General features: G+C 38.7%; 1 protein-coding gene across 1 annotated transcript in view; it reads right to left on the minus strand.

The window, feature by feature from the left end:
• Positions 1-20,421, minus strand: part of ANKRD13C (ankyrin repeat domain 13C) — a 29,932-nt gene extending 9,511 nt beyond the window's left edge. The window contains exons 1-9 of the mRNA XM_026679352.2: positions 19,788-20,421; positions 14,152-14,193; positions 10,806-10,910; positions 9,803-9,888; positions 8,997-9,042; positions 7,088-7,154; positions 5,684-5,828; positions 3,310-3,441; positions 2,640-2,801 (exon numbers count right to left, since the gene is read on the minus strand). Coding sequence (XP_026535137.1) covers positions 2,640-2,801; positions 3,310-3,441; positions 5,684-5,828; positions 7,088-7,154; positions 8,997-9,042; positions 9,803-9,888; positions 10,806-10,910; positions 14,152-14,193; positions 19,788-20,151 — 1,149 coding nt within the window. The 5' untranslated portion in view covers positions 20,152-20,421. The remainder of the gene's footprint in view (positions 1-2,639; positions 2,802-3,309; positions 3,442-5,683; positions 5,829-7,087; positions 7,155-8,996; positions 9,043-9,802; positions 9,889-10,805; positions 10,911-14,151; positions 14,194-19,787) is intronic.

Consider the following 20,421-nt stretch of genomic DNA (forward strand, 5'->3'; position numbering starts at 1 on the left):
TCACCTTTCAACCAGACAACAACACTTGCCAGTCTCAAATACTGCCCCAGTCTAAAGTTACACTACCGCTCAACAAATAATTTCTGGTGGACCAAGGTGACTTCTTAAAAGTAGAAATTTAGATACAAGACTAGTTCTCAATATTGCATGAAATAACTATCCAAAGATAAAGATGAGGAGAAAAACCTGCTTAAAGAGGATTGCCTGACTATACTTTTGACTCTCAGTGTTATTTTATTCAGACACTTCTTGTAGTCATTCATTACATTATAATGTATATAATATAGTATACTTTTAAAAGAAAAACATTTTTCTCAGAAAAAATACAAGAGTGATATTATTTTTAATCTTGCAACTACTTTTATTTCATAAGAGATTTTCTACCACACATCACTGGAGGAAACTTAAAGAGCAGATAAACCATTATAAACTTGCACTAATCATTTCTGATGCTAACAGAAAGATTAATTTTCCTCAACAGTATTTGGCATTCTTTTCCCAACAGAATATGACTGACAACTGGACAACTCACTATTTTGGTTTATTGCAGTTCATTGTTCAGATTTTAGAAACATCATTTATTATTTAATGTTACCAGCATTAAGCCTACTATTCAGCTGTTCTGTGAAAAGCAAGTTTTTTTAAATTTTTAACAGACCTTGAAGACTATCATTTATAAAGACAGGTACATGTACAGAATTAACATGGTGGAAAATGACAAAATGCTAACAAGTTACAATGGAACATTAAAGATGCTAATAATGTTGTGCTGATATTTAGGTAGCTTAGGAAATATCATACTGCCTCCTGAGAGGTGTAGAAACAAGCAACACACCTGAGGTAATTACCATATTTTTTGGACTCTAAGCCACACTTCCCCCCCCCCCCAAAAATGAGTGGAAAAGTCTATGCATTTTATAGAGCAAATATTGCAGCGGGGGAGGGGGGTTGGTTGGTTGGTGCAGCACCGATCAGCTGTTTTAGGTGGTGGGGATTGCTGCAGCAGCCTATCGCCATAGCCCGTGAACGGACCATGGTGGCGGCGAATGGGCCGTGGCTATTTTCACCGCCTAGAACAGCTGATCGGAGGTATTCTAGGAGGCCAATCCAATCACCAATCAGTTGCTTAGCAGTGAAGGCTCTAGCATCTTCTGGTGGCGGTGGCAGCTCAGCTCAGTTGACTGGTGGTGGTCACAATGGAACAGGACCCTGATGAGCCACATACTGGGGCTGCGATAATGTGCTGAAGCTGACCAGGCTGTTTTCTGTAAGGACGCTAGGCAGATGAATACCAGATAGATGCTGGGAGGCAGGTTTTTTCTTCTTCCTCTAAAGCCAATGTTAATGTTTTGGACTTAATAGTCCAAATGCTAATGTTCTGGACTTAATATTCCAAAAAATATGGTATGTCAAACTACTTGGACAAAACAAATTAAAGCAAGGTCTGAAAGGCATAAAAATATATATGGTAAGATTTAAAAATCTATAAAATAAAAAGGATGTCACCATTCTATGTCAATTATATTAAATAAACCATCCTTTACAAAAGCATAAAAGAAAAGTTTCTCCGTTTCAGTGGATTCCGTTTCAACAACTGAATAAAAAACTGCTGGTGACCTTCTATCGCCATAGAGTGCATTTTAACTTACTGCACCTCTGTATGGTTTGCCAATTGCACAGTGGCAGATAGGAAAGCACTCCAGAGGGTTAACGTCATTGCCCAGAAGATCATTGGTTGCCCTCTCCCCTCTTTGCAAGAGCTTTATAGCTCCCGCTGCCTTAAGAAAGTTCAAAACATTCTCAAAGATCCATCTCATCCTGGGAAGCCTTTTTTCGAACTATTACCATCTGGCAGATGGTACAGAATAATACAAACAAGCACAAATAGGCTGAAAAACTAGCTTCTATCCCAGGGCAGTAGCTCTTTTGAATTCTGCTGTATAGTGCAGTGTTGATGTGGTGTCGGGGGTTTTCGGTTTAATGTGTGGAGGGTGAAGGATGTGTGTGTTTATCTTCATGGTCATGGTCATGATGATGTGCACTGAAGATGGTGTTTGATTTCGTTGTACGAGGTGCAATGACAATAAAGAATGACAAAATGATTAGTTGCTAAGCTGGCATCAGATCCAAAGAGTCACATGGTGAGGTCTAGTCCCCCTTGAGGGTTTCAAGACTTTTGCTTCCCAAAGTCTCTTAAATATCATCCCTGAAACTCAGGAAGTTTCAGAAACACGGTAGCACAAAAAACGTCGGAATGCACGTTCATCTAGGTAGTTCTCATTTAGAGACTGCCTAGTTTAGTGACCTTCTGCAGTTAAGATAGTGATGAAAAAGTAACTTTATGACCAACTGTCACCTTTATGACCTTTACAGTATAAAGCAAAGGAAAGCTAAAGTAAGATCCTAAGTACTATAGCGACTTCATTTAACAATTCCTTTGCTTAAGGATAGAGTTGTTGGTCCCGACTATGGTTGCTAAATTAGAACTACCTATATGCAAATGAAAGGAGTTTCTTCCTAGAATTTAAGACTGCTGGGGTGAATTTTGTCTCTTCCACCAAATATTCAGAATAATATTTCAAAACTGACTTGAAAAAGCTGTATGGTAAGCATGCAGTTGAAGAAATCTTCAATTATACCTCGAAGTTTTGTTCCATCAAATTTCCACCTTTGCTCAAGCTTTCCATGATAGCCTTATTCCGGAGGATATCCTCCTCACTGAGATGTTCCCGTCTTTTTCTTGATTCTAAAACAAGCCCGTTAACCAGGTAGAAGTCGGCCAAAAAGTTTCCCACTCTTTCCTGAAAATAAATAAATGAAACAACCTAAGGACCGAAGCACACATAGAGTTTTTTTTGCTAAGAAGACTAGAGCCGTGATGCCTCCTCTTGGTCCAGGGCTACATAAGACTTGCAAATTGTTTTTTGTTTTTTTCTTGAAGAGTTCCTCCAAATGTGCAAATGTGTTGCTGAAATCTGGAGACATGAGCACTAAAGATTAGCATCTTGTCTGATCTGCATTGTTGATACAGCTGCTAAAGCCTTCACCTTTCTAATGCATGAAGGTTTTTTTTTATCCCAGCCATGAAAAGGCTGCCCACCCTGGTCTACTATCTTCTGCTCAAGTTCTCTTCCTCCAGCATCACTGGAGGCAGCCTCTCTTAACCTTTGAAGACTTTTCTGCTTCTGAGATAAAACAAAGGAGCTATAATAACAGCCCAAGTGACTTCATTCTTCTTTGCCTTAGTGCCCCATTACTGACATAGTCATATAAATTAGACAATGATTTTAGAATAACAAATAGGCTTACTGTTTTATCTTCCCGGAAAAGCCATCCTGTTTGGGCACGTGTGAAGGTGATTGATTTGGTTGATAATGTTGCTGAATAAATATCACTACTCATCAAAATATCAACTTCCTCTTCAGTTTCCATCTCTGATTCCTAACGATGTATATATTTGAATATTATTAAATGAAACAAAACATTTAAACATAAGCAATTTCTTTGCTTACCAAATTTGTTTTTAATATTGAATCTCCCAATAATTTTTGTCTTAAGGATGTAATTTATCCTCTGCCGGGAGATATGCGGAATGCCTTCTACTGATATAATTTATTACATATTGATGCAGTCACCAAGGACCACCGAGTGATAATTAATTAACAAAACTCCAACAACAATAACTAAAATACCCTTAATCAAAATTAAAAATAAGTTGAATTGCATAAGTTGAATTAAATAAGGAAAATTACAATTAACAAAACATGGATAGCAGTATCTCCACCGATTCACAAACAAATTCTGAAAGAATTCAAGTTTTGCCAAAGCTACAAATTAAAGTTGCTCCAACCAACAGGCTGCCACATTCTGAATGAACTGCAGTTACCAAAGATAGCACCATGCAGAGAACATTGCAAGTAGACCTAGAATTATGACTGCAATTTGAACAGAGGTCGATGTCACTAAGTTATGTGTTTGTACAGGGCAATATGTGACTGCATCGCTTAGTGACAGTCATACCCCAAGATGCGCAGGTTGTTAATCGGAGGGAGTCCCAGGTAAGAAGTGTAGGGATAGCAGAGACTTCATGTAGGCTGCCCACAAATTTGGGGATGGGGTGTTGCAGTGCAGCATGAGTGCAGAGAAGCCAGGAAAGAGGGCACAGGCTGTGTTTGCATGTGCAGGTGTAGTCCCTCTCTTGAGACACAACAACCAACACAGAACTGCGATGAACAAACTAAGTTAGGTAACCAATGTTATCCCTAACAAGAACAGTTCTATCTTCCTGAGGTTTTTGCCCTATCCTGACCTAACCAGCTTCATATAGTAGGAGAGGATTTCAACAACATCTTTGGAAGGGCCCATGTGCAATTGAGCATCACCTGCCTGTTGATGACAGCTCATGCCAAGCCAATAGAGTTAATTTGTTTGTTTGTTTAATTAGTTAGTGTGCAACTGTATTCATTTTATGAATAATTCAAGGCAGTGAACATATCCAACACTCCCTCCTCCTATTTTCCCCACAACAACTGTGTAAAGTAGGCTGGACTGAGAGAATGGCTGACCCAAAATCACCAAGCCACCTTTCACACTTAAGGCAGAACAAAAACTCAGTCTCCTCCTTTCTACCCTGGTGCCTTAGAGCAAAATGACCTTTCCCAATGGCTTTCTTAAAAGTTAAAAGCAGCCATAAAGGAGTGACCATGAAGTGGTTGAAGCATGCAATAAAGGAGTGACCAACAAGCCAACATGTCCTCCCATACCCAACATATACTTCCATACACAACTGAAATTCTCTTTTAGTATTCTGGCCTCCTCAAATCTTATCTATATGGTACCATAGTATGCTGGCAATTAAAGCGAAATGCCACTATTATTATTATTTAGGCACTAAACACAAATATAACAAAGAAGCTTGAAACACTGAGATAACAGCCATATGATTGTGTTAAAAATAGTAATATTGTACATATATATTCCTATGCTATACATATCTGCTATACAAAATGTTTGCTCCATTCCAAGAAATACCATTCGGGACTAAAACCTTACTGTCCTTAACATTTCTCATTGCACTTCTGGAAAACTATTATCATTCCCCTTGGGGCTTTCTGAATTTTTACATATATTTTCCAATAAATGTTATTAGTGCTTCATGTGGTTCCTACTGAAGTACAAAGGTTTTAAGTGAGGGTTCAAACTGCTATTCCTGTCAAAGTATTTTAGCAGCCTATCCGGAACAACTAACACCTTAAATCAGTGTTTCTCGACTTTTTTTCATCCATGACACCCTCCCAACCTTGTCTGATTCCGGTGCCTCCTGTATAAGTACCCATTACTGGATATGGAAATGGGATAGCAACCAGCATATTGTCGTGCATCAACAAGACACTATTTGCAGTATAATACGTTTCACTTTTCTGCGAATCTCTTGAAATACCCTAGGGCCCCCAGGAACACCTTATGGATCTGGATTGAGAACTGATACCCTACCTAAAGCAAGTATTGCGTTTTGCAAAAAATTCAGCCAATTGCAAAGGGTGCAAATACAGTTCCACGGGGCTATTTACCTTGCGCCTTTTAAACCTGGGTTTTTCAATTTGTTTTGTTTTCGCACGGGTCTAAAACCACCATGCTAAACTAATGTACTGCGTTTGAATACGCAACCCCTGCAAACGCTTACCTCGTGATGTATTCGCTGGTAAACCTTTTGCTCGTTGTCTAAAACTACAAAGGATTCAGAGGGTGCAGCATCACCATTGAAAATGAAGCTCAAGTCCCCCCGTTGGCACTTCATGTCAGTAAAATCTATGAGGGTTGTATCAAGCCTGCAGAAATAGTACAAAATGAGAACTGAGAGAAAGAGAGATCTTTATGCTGCTTATAGACATTTTAGTTAAACAGAATACATTGTTGGACACTTGATGCTCTCTGAGCTTTTTTTTTTGGCAGATGATTTATTATCCAGCAAGATAACACCACCAGGGAAAAGGAAAGTTTGCTGATATTATATTATATATTATATATACAGTCCTCAACTTAGAATGGTTTGTTTAGTGACTGTTCAAAGTTACAACAGTACTGAAAAAAGCAACTTACGACTGGTCCTTGAACTTTATCATATGATAAAAATGTGTATGCTTGACAACTGGCATGTATTTATTGGCTGCAGCAAACCAGGGCAGTGGCGGTATTGAAATATTGTTGCCACCGGTTCAGTGGGCGTGGCTTGGTGGGCGTTCTAACTTGCCTCCTGCAAGCCTGCACGATCCCGGTTGCTTCACCAGCTGCCGCGCAAAGCAGCTGCGCTTCAAATTCAGCAGATAAAAGTGATTATGGGAGCCTGGGCGGGCAGGTGGGCCCAACAGCTGCTCATCGCTGATACCGGCTCGCCAGAACCGGGCCGAACCGGTCTAATACCACCACTGAACTAGGGTCATGTGATCCCCACATGCAACCTTCCCAGCCAGTTTCCAAGTCAATGAGGGAAGCAGGATTTGTTTCATGACCATATGATTCACTTAAGAACTGCAGTGATTAACTTAGCAACATAAAAGGTTATTAAGTTGAGTGTAACCCACTGAGCCCCTGCCTTGCTTAGCAACAGAAATTGTGGCCATATCTCAAGGACTACCTTGCCTTGCCAGTCCCAGTGGGAGTATGGCTTCCTCCTTGATGACTTCTAGATTAGTGTATTTTTCCCCCCACTCTGATTTATTTTCTGCTATAGGAATATACACTGTTTTGAAAATATACCAGTTTCATAGCAACTGACATTGTATAGTTTTTCTATAAATTATTTTGTTCCCAGTCTCTGTCATTGGTGTTTCATCACATGAAATTAGTCCAAACCATGGGTTCTTGAGGGTATCTATTTATCAATGTTTTCAGAACATTACAGAAAATATGGAGGTAATGTTAATCAAAAACTTAGTGAACTTGTTAAGTACAATCTATTTCCCCTTCAAAAATATTAATATTTGCTTCTCTTAATTACAATAAATTATATGGAAAAGCATCTATTAATATCTATTAACATTTTAAAGCAAAAGTGATAATTAATGTAATGCAGGTTGAATATTCTTACCTGATATTTATACCTTGTTTGTATATTTTACATGCATCAGAAGGCAAGATTCGGGAAAGTAAAGGCACTGGATTTGACAAAAATGAGACAATTTGACTAAATGTCAATATAATGTATCAATTCATATACAATAATACCAGCATACTTTATTACAGGTCCCGTGCCAACCAAAATTCTTGGAATTCAAATTGAGATACAGTTATATTTTATCAAGTATTTATTTGATACGTTACGGCTTATGCTGCATAACAAAGCAACAAAACCCTTTTCTGTTTGTGTTGGAGGAAACAATAAAATACTAAAAGGAGAACTGCATGAACCATTTGTTTTTTTTAAAGGATCAAAGCACCGCAGCCTTTCAAATTTCAATGCAGCTGCTTTGCAGATCTGCTCTGGATGCTTTGAGTAGTGGGCTCAAAAACGCATTTTATCACTTTGCAAAACACCCTCTGAATAGACAAAGTAAATGTTATGTATTAAAAGTAACATCACAATTACAATTCTTTCTTTCAGTAAATTATGTTACAATATTGAGTCAATGCAGAATCATTAACTGGTTACATTAGGAATATATATCAGACTGCTGGGCTTTCTTTCTGATTACTCAAACAATTACTGCCTTGTCAGCATCCTTAAGCAGGAACTCTTGCACCATTAATTTGAATGCTAATCACACATAGCTTTTAAACCACAGCTAGGAGTGGGGGTTAAAGTCTGATTAGGATACAGATGTTAATCACAACTTATATGGAAAGTGGGAAGGGGAATTAAATTGGAAATTGTACGTAGGGGCCCGAGAAACTCAAAGCACCAGAGAGAAGGCTGAAGCAGACATGCTGAGGGATCAAGACGCAGAATAACATCATCAAGGAACAGATGTTGTCACAAATTAGAATTCTTTTTAAATTCAGATCAAGGGAGAAATATGTCCCAACTATAGCATACTAGTCTTATGCTTAGGAGAAACAGCAACATGAAATTAAACATCAACACAAACATCTTTGGAGAATAGCTAATCTCCAAAGACACTAATAAGCATCTGCTCAGTCTGGGATCCCTCCATAAAGCACCGATGTCTACAGTAGCGCTTCCCAACCCTGGCAACTTTAAGATGCGTGGACTTCAACTCCCAGGATTCCCCAGCCAGCAAGAGGAGTTGAAGTCCACGCATCTTAAAAGTTGCTAGGGTTGGGAAACCCTGGTCATATCATGAGAGAAATACATGAAAATTTCTCCACAACTATGCATAGTTGGGATCTGAAGTTTGGTGGAAGCTTTCCTTTGTACAATTCCACAGATCAAGGCCCTTTTCTCTAGTAGCTTTGGTGCACATGAGCTCTTCAGCAAGGAATCACACTTGTGCTGCTTTCATTCATTAGTGCAATGCTATACTAGTTTTATAATTCACTAGTCTTTAAAATGTATTATATACAGTTAAAATATTAAATACAAGAACTTTCTAAACATATTGTACAAATAACGGCTAGAAAATTTGGATTTTCTATATCTAACATGCCTTACAAGCACAACAATAGCAATAGCACTAAGACTTGTATCCTACTCTATAGTGCTTTACAGCCCACTCTAAGCAGTTTACAGAGTCAGCATATTGCACCCAACAATTTGGGTTCTCATTTTACCAACCTCAGAAGGATGGAAGGCTGAGGCAACTTTGAGCCAGTTAGAATTGCAATACTGCATTCTAATTATTTTGCCACCACGGTTCATATATATGTGATGAAATGCTCATATACAGTTACATAAAAATGTATTTTATGGATTTGCACCTTTCTAAGCAAAAACTGTTTTCTGGAGTAATGCTATTAAATTTTTAAATCTCTCCATAATCTATATATATGATCACTAGGAATCATAAGCAATTTATATAGGCATTTCAGAAAAAACTTACCCCAACTTTGAAAATCCCAGTGAAGTTCAAGATAAAAGTCACCTAGCTGAAGAAAAATATTGTCAATTAAAACTTAATACATTGTGTGTGTATGTGTGTGTATGTATTTTATGAATGCATATTTCAATTTGGCTACATTACCATAGTCTTACAAAACATATATGTAAAACAACAAAATTTAATTAATTTACTTATCCTATTATCCTGCAAAGATATTTCATTTTATGATGTGTAAATCACATGTGGTTAGGATGACAAGAGATCACTATTCAAAATTGCTTCTGCTTTCCTACAGCTGATTTAATTTTATATTACCACTCATACGATCACAATACCACATAGGCTGAGATGGAGCAGTTAGAGGCCTGCATATATAGTTCATTAACATTTAGAATAATCCAACCAAAACCAAAACCAAATTAACTTAGAACATATTACTTGCATCTTCTCCTGAGGCTTTAAATGGTTAAACAGGTTTTTATTGGTGCCTGGTATTTCCAGCAGGCATAAGTATCATACAACTACAGAAGTACACCCACAACATTTTTTTCTAAAATCCATATGACTGCTACATAATGATTCACTTATAGATCAGCATCAAAACCTTCACAGCAAAATGATATTTAGAAATGTAAGGATTAATTAGGAACACTGTAACTTTCATATCAAAAAGTCTGTTGTGAGCTACTTGCTGATTTGTATGCATAGGGGTAATACCCATGAAAAGTATTTGAAAATGAATGCACCCAAACTCTTTTATTAAAATTAACAGCTTTCTGATAAAATCCTCATTTAATTTAATTTACCTCTTTCAGGGCATTTAATAATCGAGGCCGCTTTTCTTCAACACTTTCCCTAGATTGTTGCTTCAGTTTCCTTAGGAGTGCTGTAACTAAATAAATTCACTGTAAGCCATAAATCATGGAATTGTAATTACATATAAGAAGACCATACCAATACACAAATATATTGAAGAAAATATTTTCTTTAGAAATGAACAAACTAAATGGTATTTACTGATCAGGAAAGATTTCATTCTTCAAAAGGCTCTATTAATGGTATGGATTTGAGCTATATAATTTTATGCATACACACATACACAAAACACACAATTAGTTAGTTTGTCTCACCTTCATGCAATTCATTTGGAAGCATTAAATCACACTACTATCCTGACTTCTTAAAAAATAAAAAGTCAAAACACTCTATGAATTTTAACATAATCTTTATTAACTCTTTTTCTGTATGCATGTGTACAGGTATCCCTCAACTTACAAACATAATGAGCCTGCTCATTCTGGCCATAGGTTTGATGGACACAAGAGAACCATCAAATTAATGACCCAATTTTATGATCTTTTTTTTTTTTTTTGCAGTGAATGTTAAGCAAATGATGTTGTTGTTAAGAGAACCCCAGTGCTTGCTAAGGGGCATTTTGCCAAAACCAAAAATGACAGGATTTTGGTGAAAACATCGTAAATTGTGGTCATGTGACTGCAGGTTGTGGAAAATGGCCATAAATACAGGATGGCTGCTTAGATTTGGAATGTGGGTCATGAGACTGTGGTGGTGGGAGCTATCCTGCCCACTGCAATTTCATAATCGGGTTGTAAATATCTTTTGGGAGTTTGTTGTAACTTCAAACACTCACTAAGTCATAAGGCAAGGACTACCTACCCAAACAAATGCATACTTTGTTCTTGATTTATTCATAGTTACAGTAAAATCTCAATTCCCCAATACTTCACGTATTGTTCCTTCAAAGACTAAATAGTTTTCTTACATAAAATCAGAGAAATAATTCCTTACTCATTTGCCTATCTCCATAGCTGATGGCTTCTGCAAGAGGACTCCATCCCTGAGCATTTTTCACTTTTACAGGAGCATTGTGGGCCAAAAGCAAGTGAGCACATTCTGTAATAAATGACATTAGATAGATGAATAATATTAAGTTTCCATTAACAAATCACAGAAATAAAAATAGCAAACTTCTTGTAATGGAGCTAAATGTTAAATTAATGGAGGATACTGTTTGCTTTTGAATCATTCTAAGTTACTGTTTTGGTACAAGCTATATAAAGGTACTATAAGGATTTCCCAGCACAGTGGGCTGAATCAAAAGAAACTAGCTATGCTTTGGTTCCAATGGAATCAAAGCTTTTGTCCTGAGTAACTCGGTTGGAATGTACTAATCTGGACTTCCTCCTGGGAATCCAGACTAGTACATCCCATCGTACCAACTTTTTCCAGTGATTCCAATAGGGCAAACAGCAGTTTCTTCTTAATCCAACTCAATAACTCTACCACCAGGAAGATTAAATCTGATTGGAAGACTTCCTGATGTTAAGATCAACAGAATGGAAACAAAAACTTTCTTCTTTACAAGTTACTAAGTCTGCCTTGAAGGGATTGATTATAATTACATAAGATGTAGTAGAGAGGGTTATGGGGGGAGGAGAAAAAAATTGCCTTCTTTCCATAATGTAATAATGGAAATATCTGATGAATAAAATAACTTTTAATCAATAGTCAGTAACTGAATAAAATTCTTTTGATGTAATGTGTGATCCAGGGACCAGCTATGGAATAAAGTATCTTATTTGAAGCAGTTATTGAAAACTGATATAGGAAAAAGTCTAGAACCTGTAATAGTGTAATGAACATAGCATAATTTTAGAAATTATTGCATAATCAGCAAGGAAGTTAAGTCAATTTAAAAGATATTTCATTCTCAATTTATGCAATAATTCTGTCTCAAGATTAAAAGGGAATGGGATGAACAGACATCAATACATAGAAGGATTTAATCTAATCTTCATAACCTAAAGTCATTCTGAGTTTGTAGAATTGTTTAGTACTAATATCTTAATTTCATGGACCAGCAAAACAAAATAAATAACACATTTATAGTTATACATGATTTAAAAAAATATCTTCATCATAATCAACTTAAAGTAGTTTCAATTTTTATCCTATATTGTTTTTCTAATTAAATATTAAAGAATGCTAGAAATTCTTAACTAGATCAAGCAATTTTAATCTGAAATGAAGAATATGGGAGAGAATGTAAAGGAGTAGTGTAATACTGTATTTTTTAAAAAATAAACTTTAGAAGCCTTTTGTTTTCAAAAAAGATGCAAGAAACATGGAGGTTTACCCAATACTTGAATGCTTGAAATTTACAGTTTAATAAGTTCCATCCAATATGTCACAAAAAAATTAAGAAACCAAAAAGTGATGACGACAATAGGACCAACTTAATAAGCTTCAAATGTTTTATGAAGAATTCAATATGGGCAATATAAAATTGCTTTTATCAATAGATCCCATAACAAAATGGACACTTATCAATCTATTCAAAACATCAGCTAAAGAATTGCCATGAAACTATAAAAGTGCACACTGAATGCTTGGTTTAAATTTTCTGCACAGAAAAGTCTTCTAAAAATATGAAAATTAATCTATTTACCTGCTTATACAAAATTATGTACACTGCTCAACAAATAAAGGGAACACAAAAATAAGACATCCTAGATCTGAATGAATGAAATATTCTTTTTAAATACTTTGTTCATTACATAGTTGAATGTGCTGATAGCAAAATCACACAAAAATTATCAATGGAAATCAAATTTAGCAACACATGGAGGTCTGGATTTGGAGTGGAAAAAAACACTACAGGCTGATCCAACTTTGATGTAATGGCCTTAAAACAAGTCAAAATGAGGCTCAGTAGTGTGTGTGGCCTCCACGTGCCTGTATGACCTCCCTACAACGACTGGGCATGCTCCTGATGAGGTGGCAGAGGGTCTCCTGAGGGATCTCCTCCCACACCTGGACTAAAGCATCCCCCAAATCCTGGACAGTCTGTGATGCAACATGGCCTTGGTGGATGGAGCGAGACATGATGTCCCAGATGTGCTCAATTGGATTCAGGTCTGGGGAATGGGCGGGCCTGTCCATCAATGCCTTCTTGCAGGAACTGCTGACACACTCCAGCCACATGAGGTCTAGCATTGTCGTGCATTAGGAGGAACCCAGGGCCAACCGCACCAGCATATGGTCTCACAAGGGGTCTGAGGATCTCATCTCCGTACCTAATGGCAGTCAGGCTACCTCTGGTGAGCACATGGAGGGCTGTGCGGCCCCCTAAAGAAATGCCACCCAACACCATTACTGACCCACTGCCAAACCGGTCATGCTGGAGGATGTTGCAGGCAGCAGAACGTTCTCCACGGCGTCTCCAGACCCTGTCACATCTGTCACATGTGCTTAGTGTGAACCTGCTTTCATCTGTGAAGAGCGCAGGGCACCAGTGGCGAATTTGCCAATCTTGGTGTTCTCTGGCAAATGCCAAACGTCCTGCACGGTGTTGGGCTGTAAGCACAACCCCCACCTGTGGACGTTGGGCCCTCATACCACCCTCATGGCATCTGTTTCTGACTGTTTGAGCAGCCACATGCACATTTGTGGCCCACTGGAGGTCATTTTGCAGAGCTCTGGCAGTGCTCCTCCTGTCCCTCCTTGCACAAAGGCGGAGGTAGCGGTCCTGATGCTGGATTGTTGCCCTCCTACGGACTCCTCCATGTCTCCTGATGTACTGGTTTGTCTCCTGGTAATGCCTCCATGCTCTGGACACTATGCTGACAGACACAGCAAACCTTCTTGACACAGCTCGCATTGATGTGCCATCCTGGATGAGCTGCACTAACTGAGCCACTTGTGTGGGTTGTAGACTCTGTCTCATGCTACCACTAGAGTGAAAGCACTGCCAGCATTCAAAAGTGACCAAACCATCAGCCAGAAAGCATAGGAACTGAGAAGTGGTCTGTGGTCACCACCTGCAGAACCACTCCTTTATTGGGGATGTCTTGCTAAATGCCTCTGCTTCCTTTCCCTAAGATAAGTTCACTTTTACTATTCTTCTGTTACTTACTCACTTCCCATAGCTATTTTTTTTATTTTAAAACATAATTGAGAGTAGGAGAAAAAAGGATAGACAGAAATTCTTTTGTTTTGCTTTAGCACAGTCTTCAAGCTATTTCAAAATATGATAAGCTTTAGCAGCTAAGGGAAGAAAAATCTGGTTTGTGGAGGTTAAATGGTAGATAATACATTATCACAAAAATAAATATATCTACATATATTTACCAACCTTTATTCCCCAGCATTACAGCAAGATGTAAAGGAGTATTCCCTATAAAGAAAAAAAAGGGTTAAATTAACTGAAATATTACTCCGTGCAATTAAATAACCTGCTAATTATCTTAAGCTTATTTAGGGGATATGTAACATTATTTTTAATTTGATACAAGTAACCAGAATCAATAATATGATATACCCATGTATTAATTTATATATTATTTTTATAGTTAGGAATTTACAAGAGGAAATCTAATAAAATGAGGTGGGGGTGAGGATTGCTAGAAGAAAGAGGACACAATTCTGGCCTAAATTGAGGTCTGAAAGTCTCCAGTGTTATTGCAATAGACAGATCTAAGTCACTATTCAATCCCCCTCCAAAACTATGTATTTATTCATAGCCTCAAACCAGATTTACAAACTGGGTGGAGCACAATAAAATAATCTGAAATTAAGCCCTATCTTGCCACACAAACCTCCATGGAACAAATAAATGTTTTAAATAAATTGAAAAGAATAAAGGAAGTGGAATACAAGTAGTACTTGACTTAGGACCGTTAATGGAGCCCGGCATTTCTGTCATAAGTCAACATACCCAAACAACTGGATCCAATTAAATTTTTTTGCAGTTAAGTAAACATCACAATCATTAAGCAAATTCATGTAGTCCTATGTCCTTATTTTGCCAGAAACCAGCTAAAAAGGCTGGAAACCGGCAAAAAAATAAATCATGATTAGGTAAATCATGGTCATGTGATTGCAGAACATTGGAACTGGCTATAATGCCAAGCACCTGAAATGTGGTCATATAACCATGGGGGTATGCGCAGCTATCAAAATTCCAGAACCGGGTCATAAGTAGCTTTTGTGGGATCAGACATAACTTTGAACATTACGAAGCAACTGTTTGTTAAGTAAGTACTATGCATAACAATTACAAATTATATGAGAAGATATGTTGTTTTCTGCATTTGTGGTACAAGAGGAAAGAATTTGATATGCATCTAGCAATTAGGCTCAAGAGAACATCAACATTTGTTTTTATGACAGAGAAAAAAAAGAAAGGAAAAAAGGAAGAAAAAGCTGAAAAAAATCACAGGAGGAGAGATGTAAAACTAAGCAACACGCCTTAGCACAACTGGAACAGTAATATACACAAAATAAGCGAACAATAAATTTTTTGATGCAGTTAGCAGACTTGTACCATTCTGAGTTTTGTAACAAAATAGTATATAGAAGTATAGAAATAAGATTAAACGGCAGTAATACAATGTTTGTTAAACTATGCTAAGCTATTACATTTGCTAGCTGGAGTCACTAACCTGATAAATTGGAGATATCTCCAACATCACACAAAGTAGATTTTTATTCATACAAAGTTCATTGCCTTATATTCTTTCTTCTCAATATTCATTTTGCTCCTGTTAACCTACCATACCTAATCAAGTGATGAGGTCTCTTTGCACTATTACTTGTAAAGATATACTGTACTAAACCATGTCTGTGGCTGCATGAAAACCTGTTTTAATATATGAATAAGTCTGACATCAGATTATAAAGGTTACCTTTTAATTGGAGCATTCAGTGCAGCAATTTAGAAGCAAACTCTTAACCCATTTTATTGAAATCCAATAAACACTGTGAACTTTACTGAAGACAAACCTGGAGAAAAATATCTCCAGTGCCTTTAAAAATACAATGAAATTGTTAAATGCAAGCATTACATTTTTAGTACGGACACTCAGCATGTGAAAAATCTATGAAAAGTGAAGGTATGTATCACTATGTTACAATCCTTTTTACTACAAGTTTATAAATTTATACGCCTGAAATTTTCAATTGTCAAAAGTATTTATTATTGTAAGGCTGTATAACTGCATCTCTCTTTCCAGATTTAATTATGTTTTGTTTACACAAAAAAGAAGATATACAAGTAATTTAGCATATTAAAATATGTTTCAAGTTGGCAACCTTGATTATCTCAGCATTAATATACATGATGTTAAGCATGCATTAAGCACTGGGCTTACATCCCACTATTAATTTCTAATGAAATTTTCAGATGTAAAGTTCTGTTCAGCATTAACTAAAACAGTATAGTGTTTCCTCTAATGCCTTGGCTTTGTATTGGCACACATTGCAATCATACAGAACACAAATGTAATGCTTTAACAAGTCTTAAAAATTGGTGACAATTTTATTCTTGTTCATATTTGTATTGCAAAGAAACATATACAGAGGCATGAGAAGGAATAATTGCTTTATTCCTTGAATGCTGACTGATGAAACATCTGACAGCCAACTTGTAATGGTTACAACACCAGGCTAGAAAGCAGGACATTGTGAGTTCTGATCTTGCCTTGGACACAAAGCCAGCTGGATGACCTTGGGTCTATCACTCTCTCCCATTCCCTAGGAAGGAGGCAATGACAAACCACTTCCAAAAAAGTTTGTCAAGAAAACGAAAGAGTTTTTCTAGGCCAGTGGCCCCCGACCTTTTGGGCTTCTGGGCCCAGTTCCATGGAGAGGGGTTTTTCCGTAGACTAGAGAGGATGTGGTTTTACATGCTGCCTGAATCCTGTGGATGGGGCTTTGTTTGTCTGCATGGCCCGGTTTCTGGCATGCCACAGCCTGGTGCTGGTCAATGGACTGGGGGCTCGGGACCCCTGGTCTAGGCAATTTCCAGGAGTCAACTGAACAAATATATTACTGATAACCTTAAAACCTAGACTGTTTTGATACTGCTGGTGTTTAAACATATAGAAGGAATTCAGATTTCTTTACCAGGTGATAGAAAAACTGTGTTCTTCCAATTATTTGTTAAATTACAACTCACAGCATTCTTCAGCATGCTGCCCTGAGATGTTAAGAATTGTAATTTAGCAAGTTGGGAGTGTTAAAGTTTGTCTACTCTCAACAGCAAATGTTATACGTAATTAAAAATGACTATCAGGTACAGAACACATTAGACATATGTAATTTGGAATATAATATATACTTAAATCAATTTAATTTAGGGTTATGGAAGGTGATTAGAAAAGGATTTATGAGCCACGTGCCATGCAATACCTATTCCTTCCTAATTTGCAGTCTCTTCTTAAAACTTGTTGGATGGTTTATGAGTTATACAGATAATCCTTGAGTCATGGTAGTAATTGGGACTAGTATTTCCACTGCTAAGTAATATAGCTATAAAGTGCAATGTCACATGACTGCATTGTTTAGTGACGGCACCCTCCGTTGTCATTAATGAAATTCCACCAGTCATTAGCCAAGAACCCACCCCAATCTGAGGCATTCTGGCTTGGTTCCTCTCAACCCCGAGCCCTCAGTTTTTCCATGGGACTGCCTTCCTTTCAACTTTCCACAACTGCCCATTCCCCACAACTCTCTTCACAACTGCCCTTTTGGCTGCCTGGCACTCTTACTTGTGGAGCAGCTGTGTGGAACTGTATGACTTTGGCCGGCTTGCCATGCCGTGGTTGAGGGGCTTCTCGGCATAGCTCTAAGGCTGCAAGAAGCCCCTGGGCCACAACATAGTGTGAAGTTGCAGCCAATCCTGGAAACTTCAGCCATCCTAGCACTGCAGCATGGTGTGAAGCTACAGTGAAGCTACGGCTGCACCCTCGGAAGCCCAGTAGAACAGTGCAAAGCTGCAGGCCAATTTGGGAAGATCAGTTTATCCCAATAATGCAACACAAAGCCACAGCCATTTTGAAAGAGCCAGTGGTGTGGTACAAAACTGCAGCCACCCCAGAAAGCCTCAGCTGTCCAGGTGCAATTGCCCTTGCCTTCCTGCACTCCAAAACTGCTGCCTTGTGCTCTGCTGCTCCAGTTGACCTTTGCCGTTTTCTTGCTCCTACTGCTTATGAAGCCTGCCCACCTGACCCTTTGCAAGGCACCTGCTGGCCACATGGGACCATCTTTCCCAGGTCTCTCAAGGAAAATGTTGTGTACAACCTTGCTTTAGATGCTAAGAGGTTCAACATATATCCTAAATCAATTTCTTTTGAATCTGAATCTGAGCAAAACGTATCAGCATCCTAACTGAATTATAGTTTAATTCAGAATTCTAGTCTGCAATCTACTAGTGTATAAAAGCAAACCCTATATTCATTTGCTGCAATGTTACCTAATTGGCAAATTAAATGTCTTCAAGCAAGCAACCATGGTCAAAGAACACCAAGAACTTCACTGTTCAACACTGAGCTACACATATTGTCTACTATTAGATTAATATCGATGGTTATAGAATCAACTTATGTTTAATGCATGTTATTAAAAATGAAACATGGTTCTTAAGACAATATCACTCTCTTAAAAACTAGCTAACAACAATTCACCAGAGATGAAAAAGAAAGGTGGGTTCGCTATGCTGGAAAAACATAACAAAAAGTAACACTAACACATATCTGAAGGGATAAGGTTTTGTTTTTTTCCAGAAGGGTTGCATTCCTATTCTCTTACAAGGGCAGCATTTCCTATGAACAGGTGCTGCATACTGCTAACGGTATGAATTTACTCTGATTAGTGTTTAGGAAAGAAGCTGGCAAGTTTGCCATTTACTCACACTTCATTTTAATAATAGGCAGCAATGAATTACAAAGGATGTTTGTACTAATGGAGAAAAACTGTACAAAATAAAAACTAGGAAAGTTACCCTCATAATGATCAGGGGTCCTTCGTGCTTTCTTGGCTTGATTTTCTTGCAGACATTTCATTACCCAAACTAGATGACACCATCACCCCTCATTTCAACCCCGAGCTACAAATATTCTCCTTTATCATAATGATCAGTAAAAAAATAAAACAGACTGTAGAAGAGAATGATAAGTAAAGGCTTAGTTATTAAACCTACATTACTGACCAGTACATTCTCTTTGGACTTGAGACATTTAGTTATTTAAAGCACTGATTAGGTAATTGATTTCCTTCAACAGAATATAATTTACATAAATGTAAAGAGTTAGGAGTCTAGAACAGGAAGAAAAAAAAACATAAAATGGTATTTTCTTTTTAAAGAAGAAAAACATCAACCTTGTTGTGTGCAACAAGAATTTTACTTCTTCAAAAGCATAGTCACAAGCATATATTTGTCAGAAACAATCTTTTCAATAGTAACATTTTCAACATTTAAAATAGCCCATAATCGGGTCATGATCTGAAACACTACACAGGAACAACTTGAATTAAACGCTTAGGTTCTGAAGAAGATTCTGTTTGGAAATTCTCAAAATTAAAATACAGCCCAATACTTTTCAATAAAAGATAAAAAGATCCTGTCCAAATACTAGCTGCCCATCTGAAAAAAGTGGAACCTGTGGTAGTGGGCAAAAGAACAGGAAGAAGGAGGCATTTGCAGGGCTTGGGAGGAATTGGTTATATTTGATTTTTCAGGACAGTAGAAAGGACGCTCCCCTCTTAAGCGAGAGTTGTAACTCGAGGGATGCTGCCAAATAAAGCAAGGGCGGACACCTAATTTCTCCTGGAGATGGAGAAGTGAAGATTAGGGACAGGCAGAATTCCCACCAATAAATCAGGGGAATCAAAGGGTCACGAGGGAACCCCACAGCCACGGGCCCTACGGAGAAGGCTCTCTCCTACCTTCCCGGAGACACGAAGCAGAGAAGGGCGAGGATAGCCCCTTACCGTGGTTATCCTTGAGGCCGATGATGCCCTGCGTGCGGATCAGCGCCGACAACCTCCTCACATCCCCCTTGAAGACGCACTCGTGCACGGGGAACTGAGCACCGGGGGGCTTGATGGGGTCGAGGGTGGAGCCGGCCAGGGAAGAGCCCCCGCCGGGCCCTCCTTTCAGCGGCAGCCGGTGATGGTTGCTGAAGATGCGGTGGGTCGAGCCGCGGCCGCTTTTGCCGCTTCCCGCCCGGGCGCTTGTGAAAGCGCCTCCGCCAGGCGCGGCCGCCGCTTCCTCCTCGACGGGCCCCAGCAGGTCCCCGTCCTCCTTGTTGGGCTTGTGATCCTTGCGCAGCGAGCGCAGCTTCTCTCCGGTCATCGCCAACGGCGGCCCCGGGCGTTGGGGGGCCACGATGGGGAGACACGGCGCTGCAAAAGCTGCGGAGGATTCCGGGCGCTCAGAGCCGCGGCGGCGAGTCCCGTCCCGTCGGCATTCCCCCAGCCGGGGACACTCCGCGAGCGGAGAACCTCTGAACCCAGCCGAGCTTTCTTACGGGAGAAGCCGCCGCCGCCGCCGCCTCCTCCTCCTCCGCTCGCCGCTCCGTTCTCACCAGCTTGACCGCGCTGCCATCTTGGCGGGGGGAATCTC

The sequence above is a fragment of the Notechis scutatus genome, chromosome 3 (assembly GCF_049901735.1).
Source record: "Notechis scutatus isolate UNSWTSFEM ecotype Mainland chromosome 3, rNotScu1.2, whole genome shotgun sequence".
NCBI lineage: Eukaryota > Metazoa > Chordata > Lepidosauria > Squamata > Elapidae > Notechis > Notechis scutatus.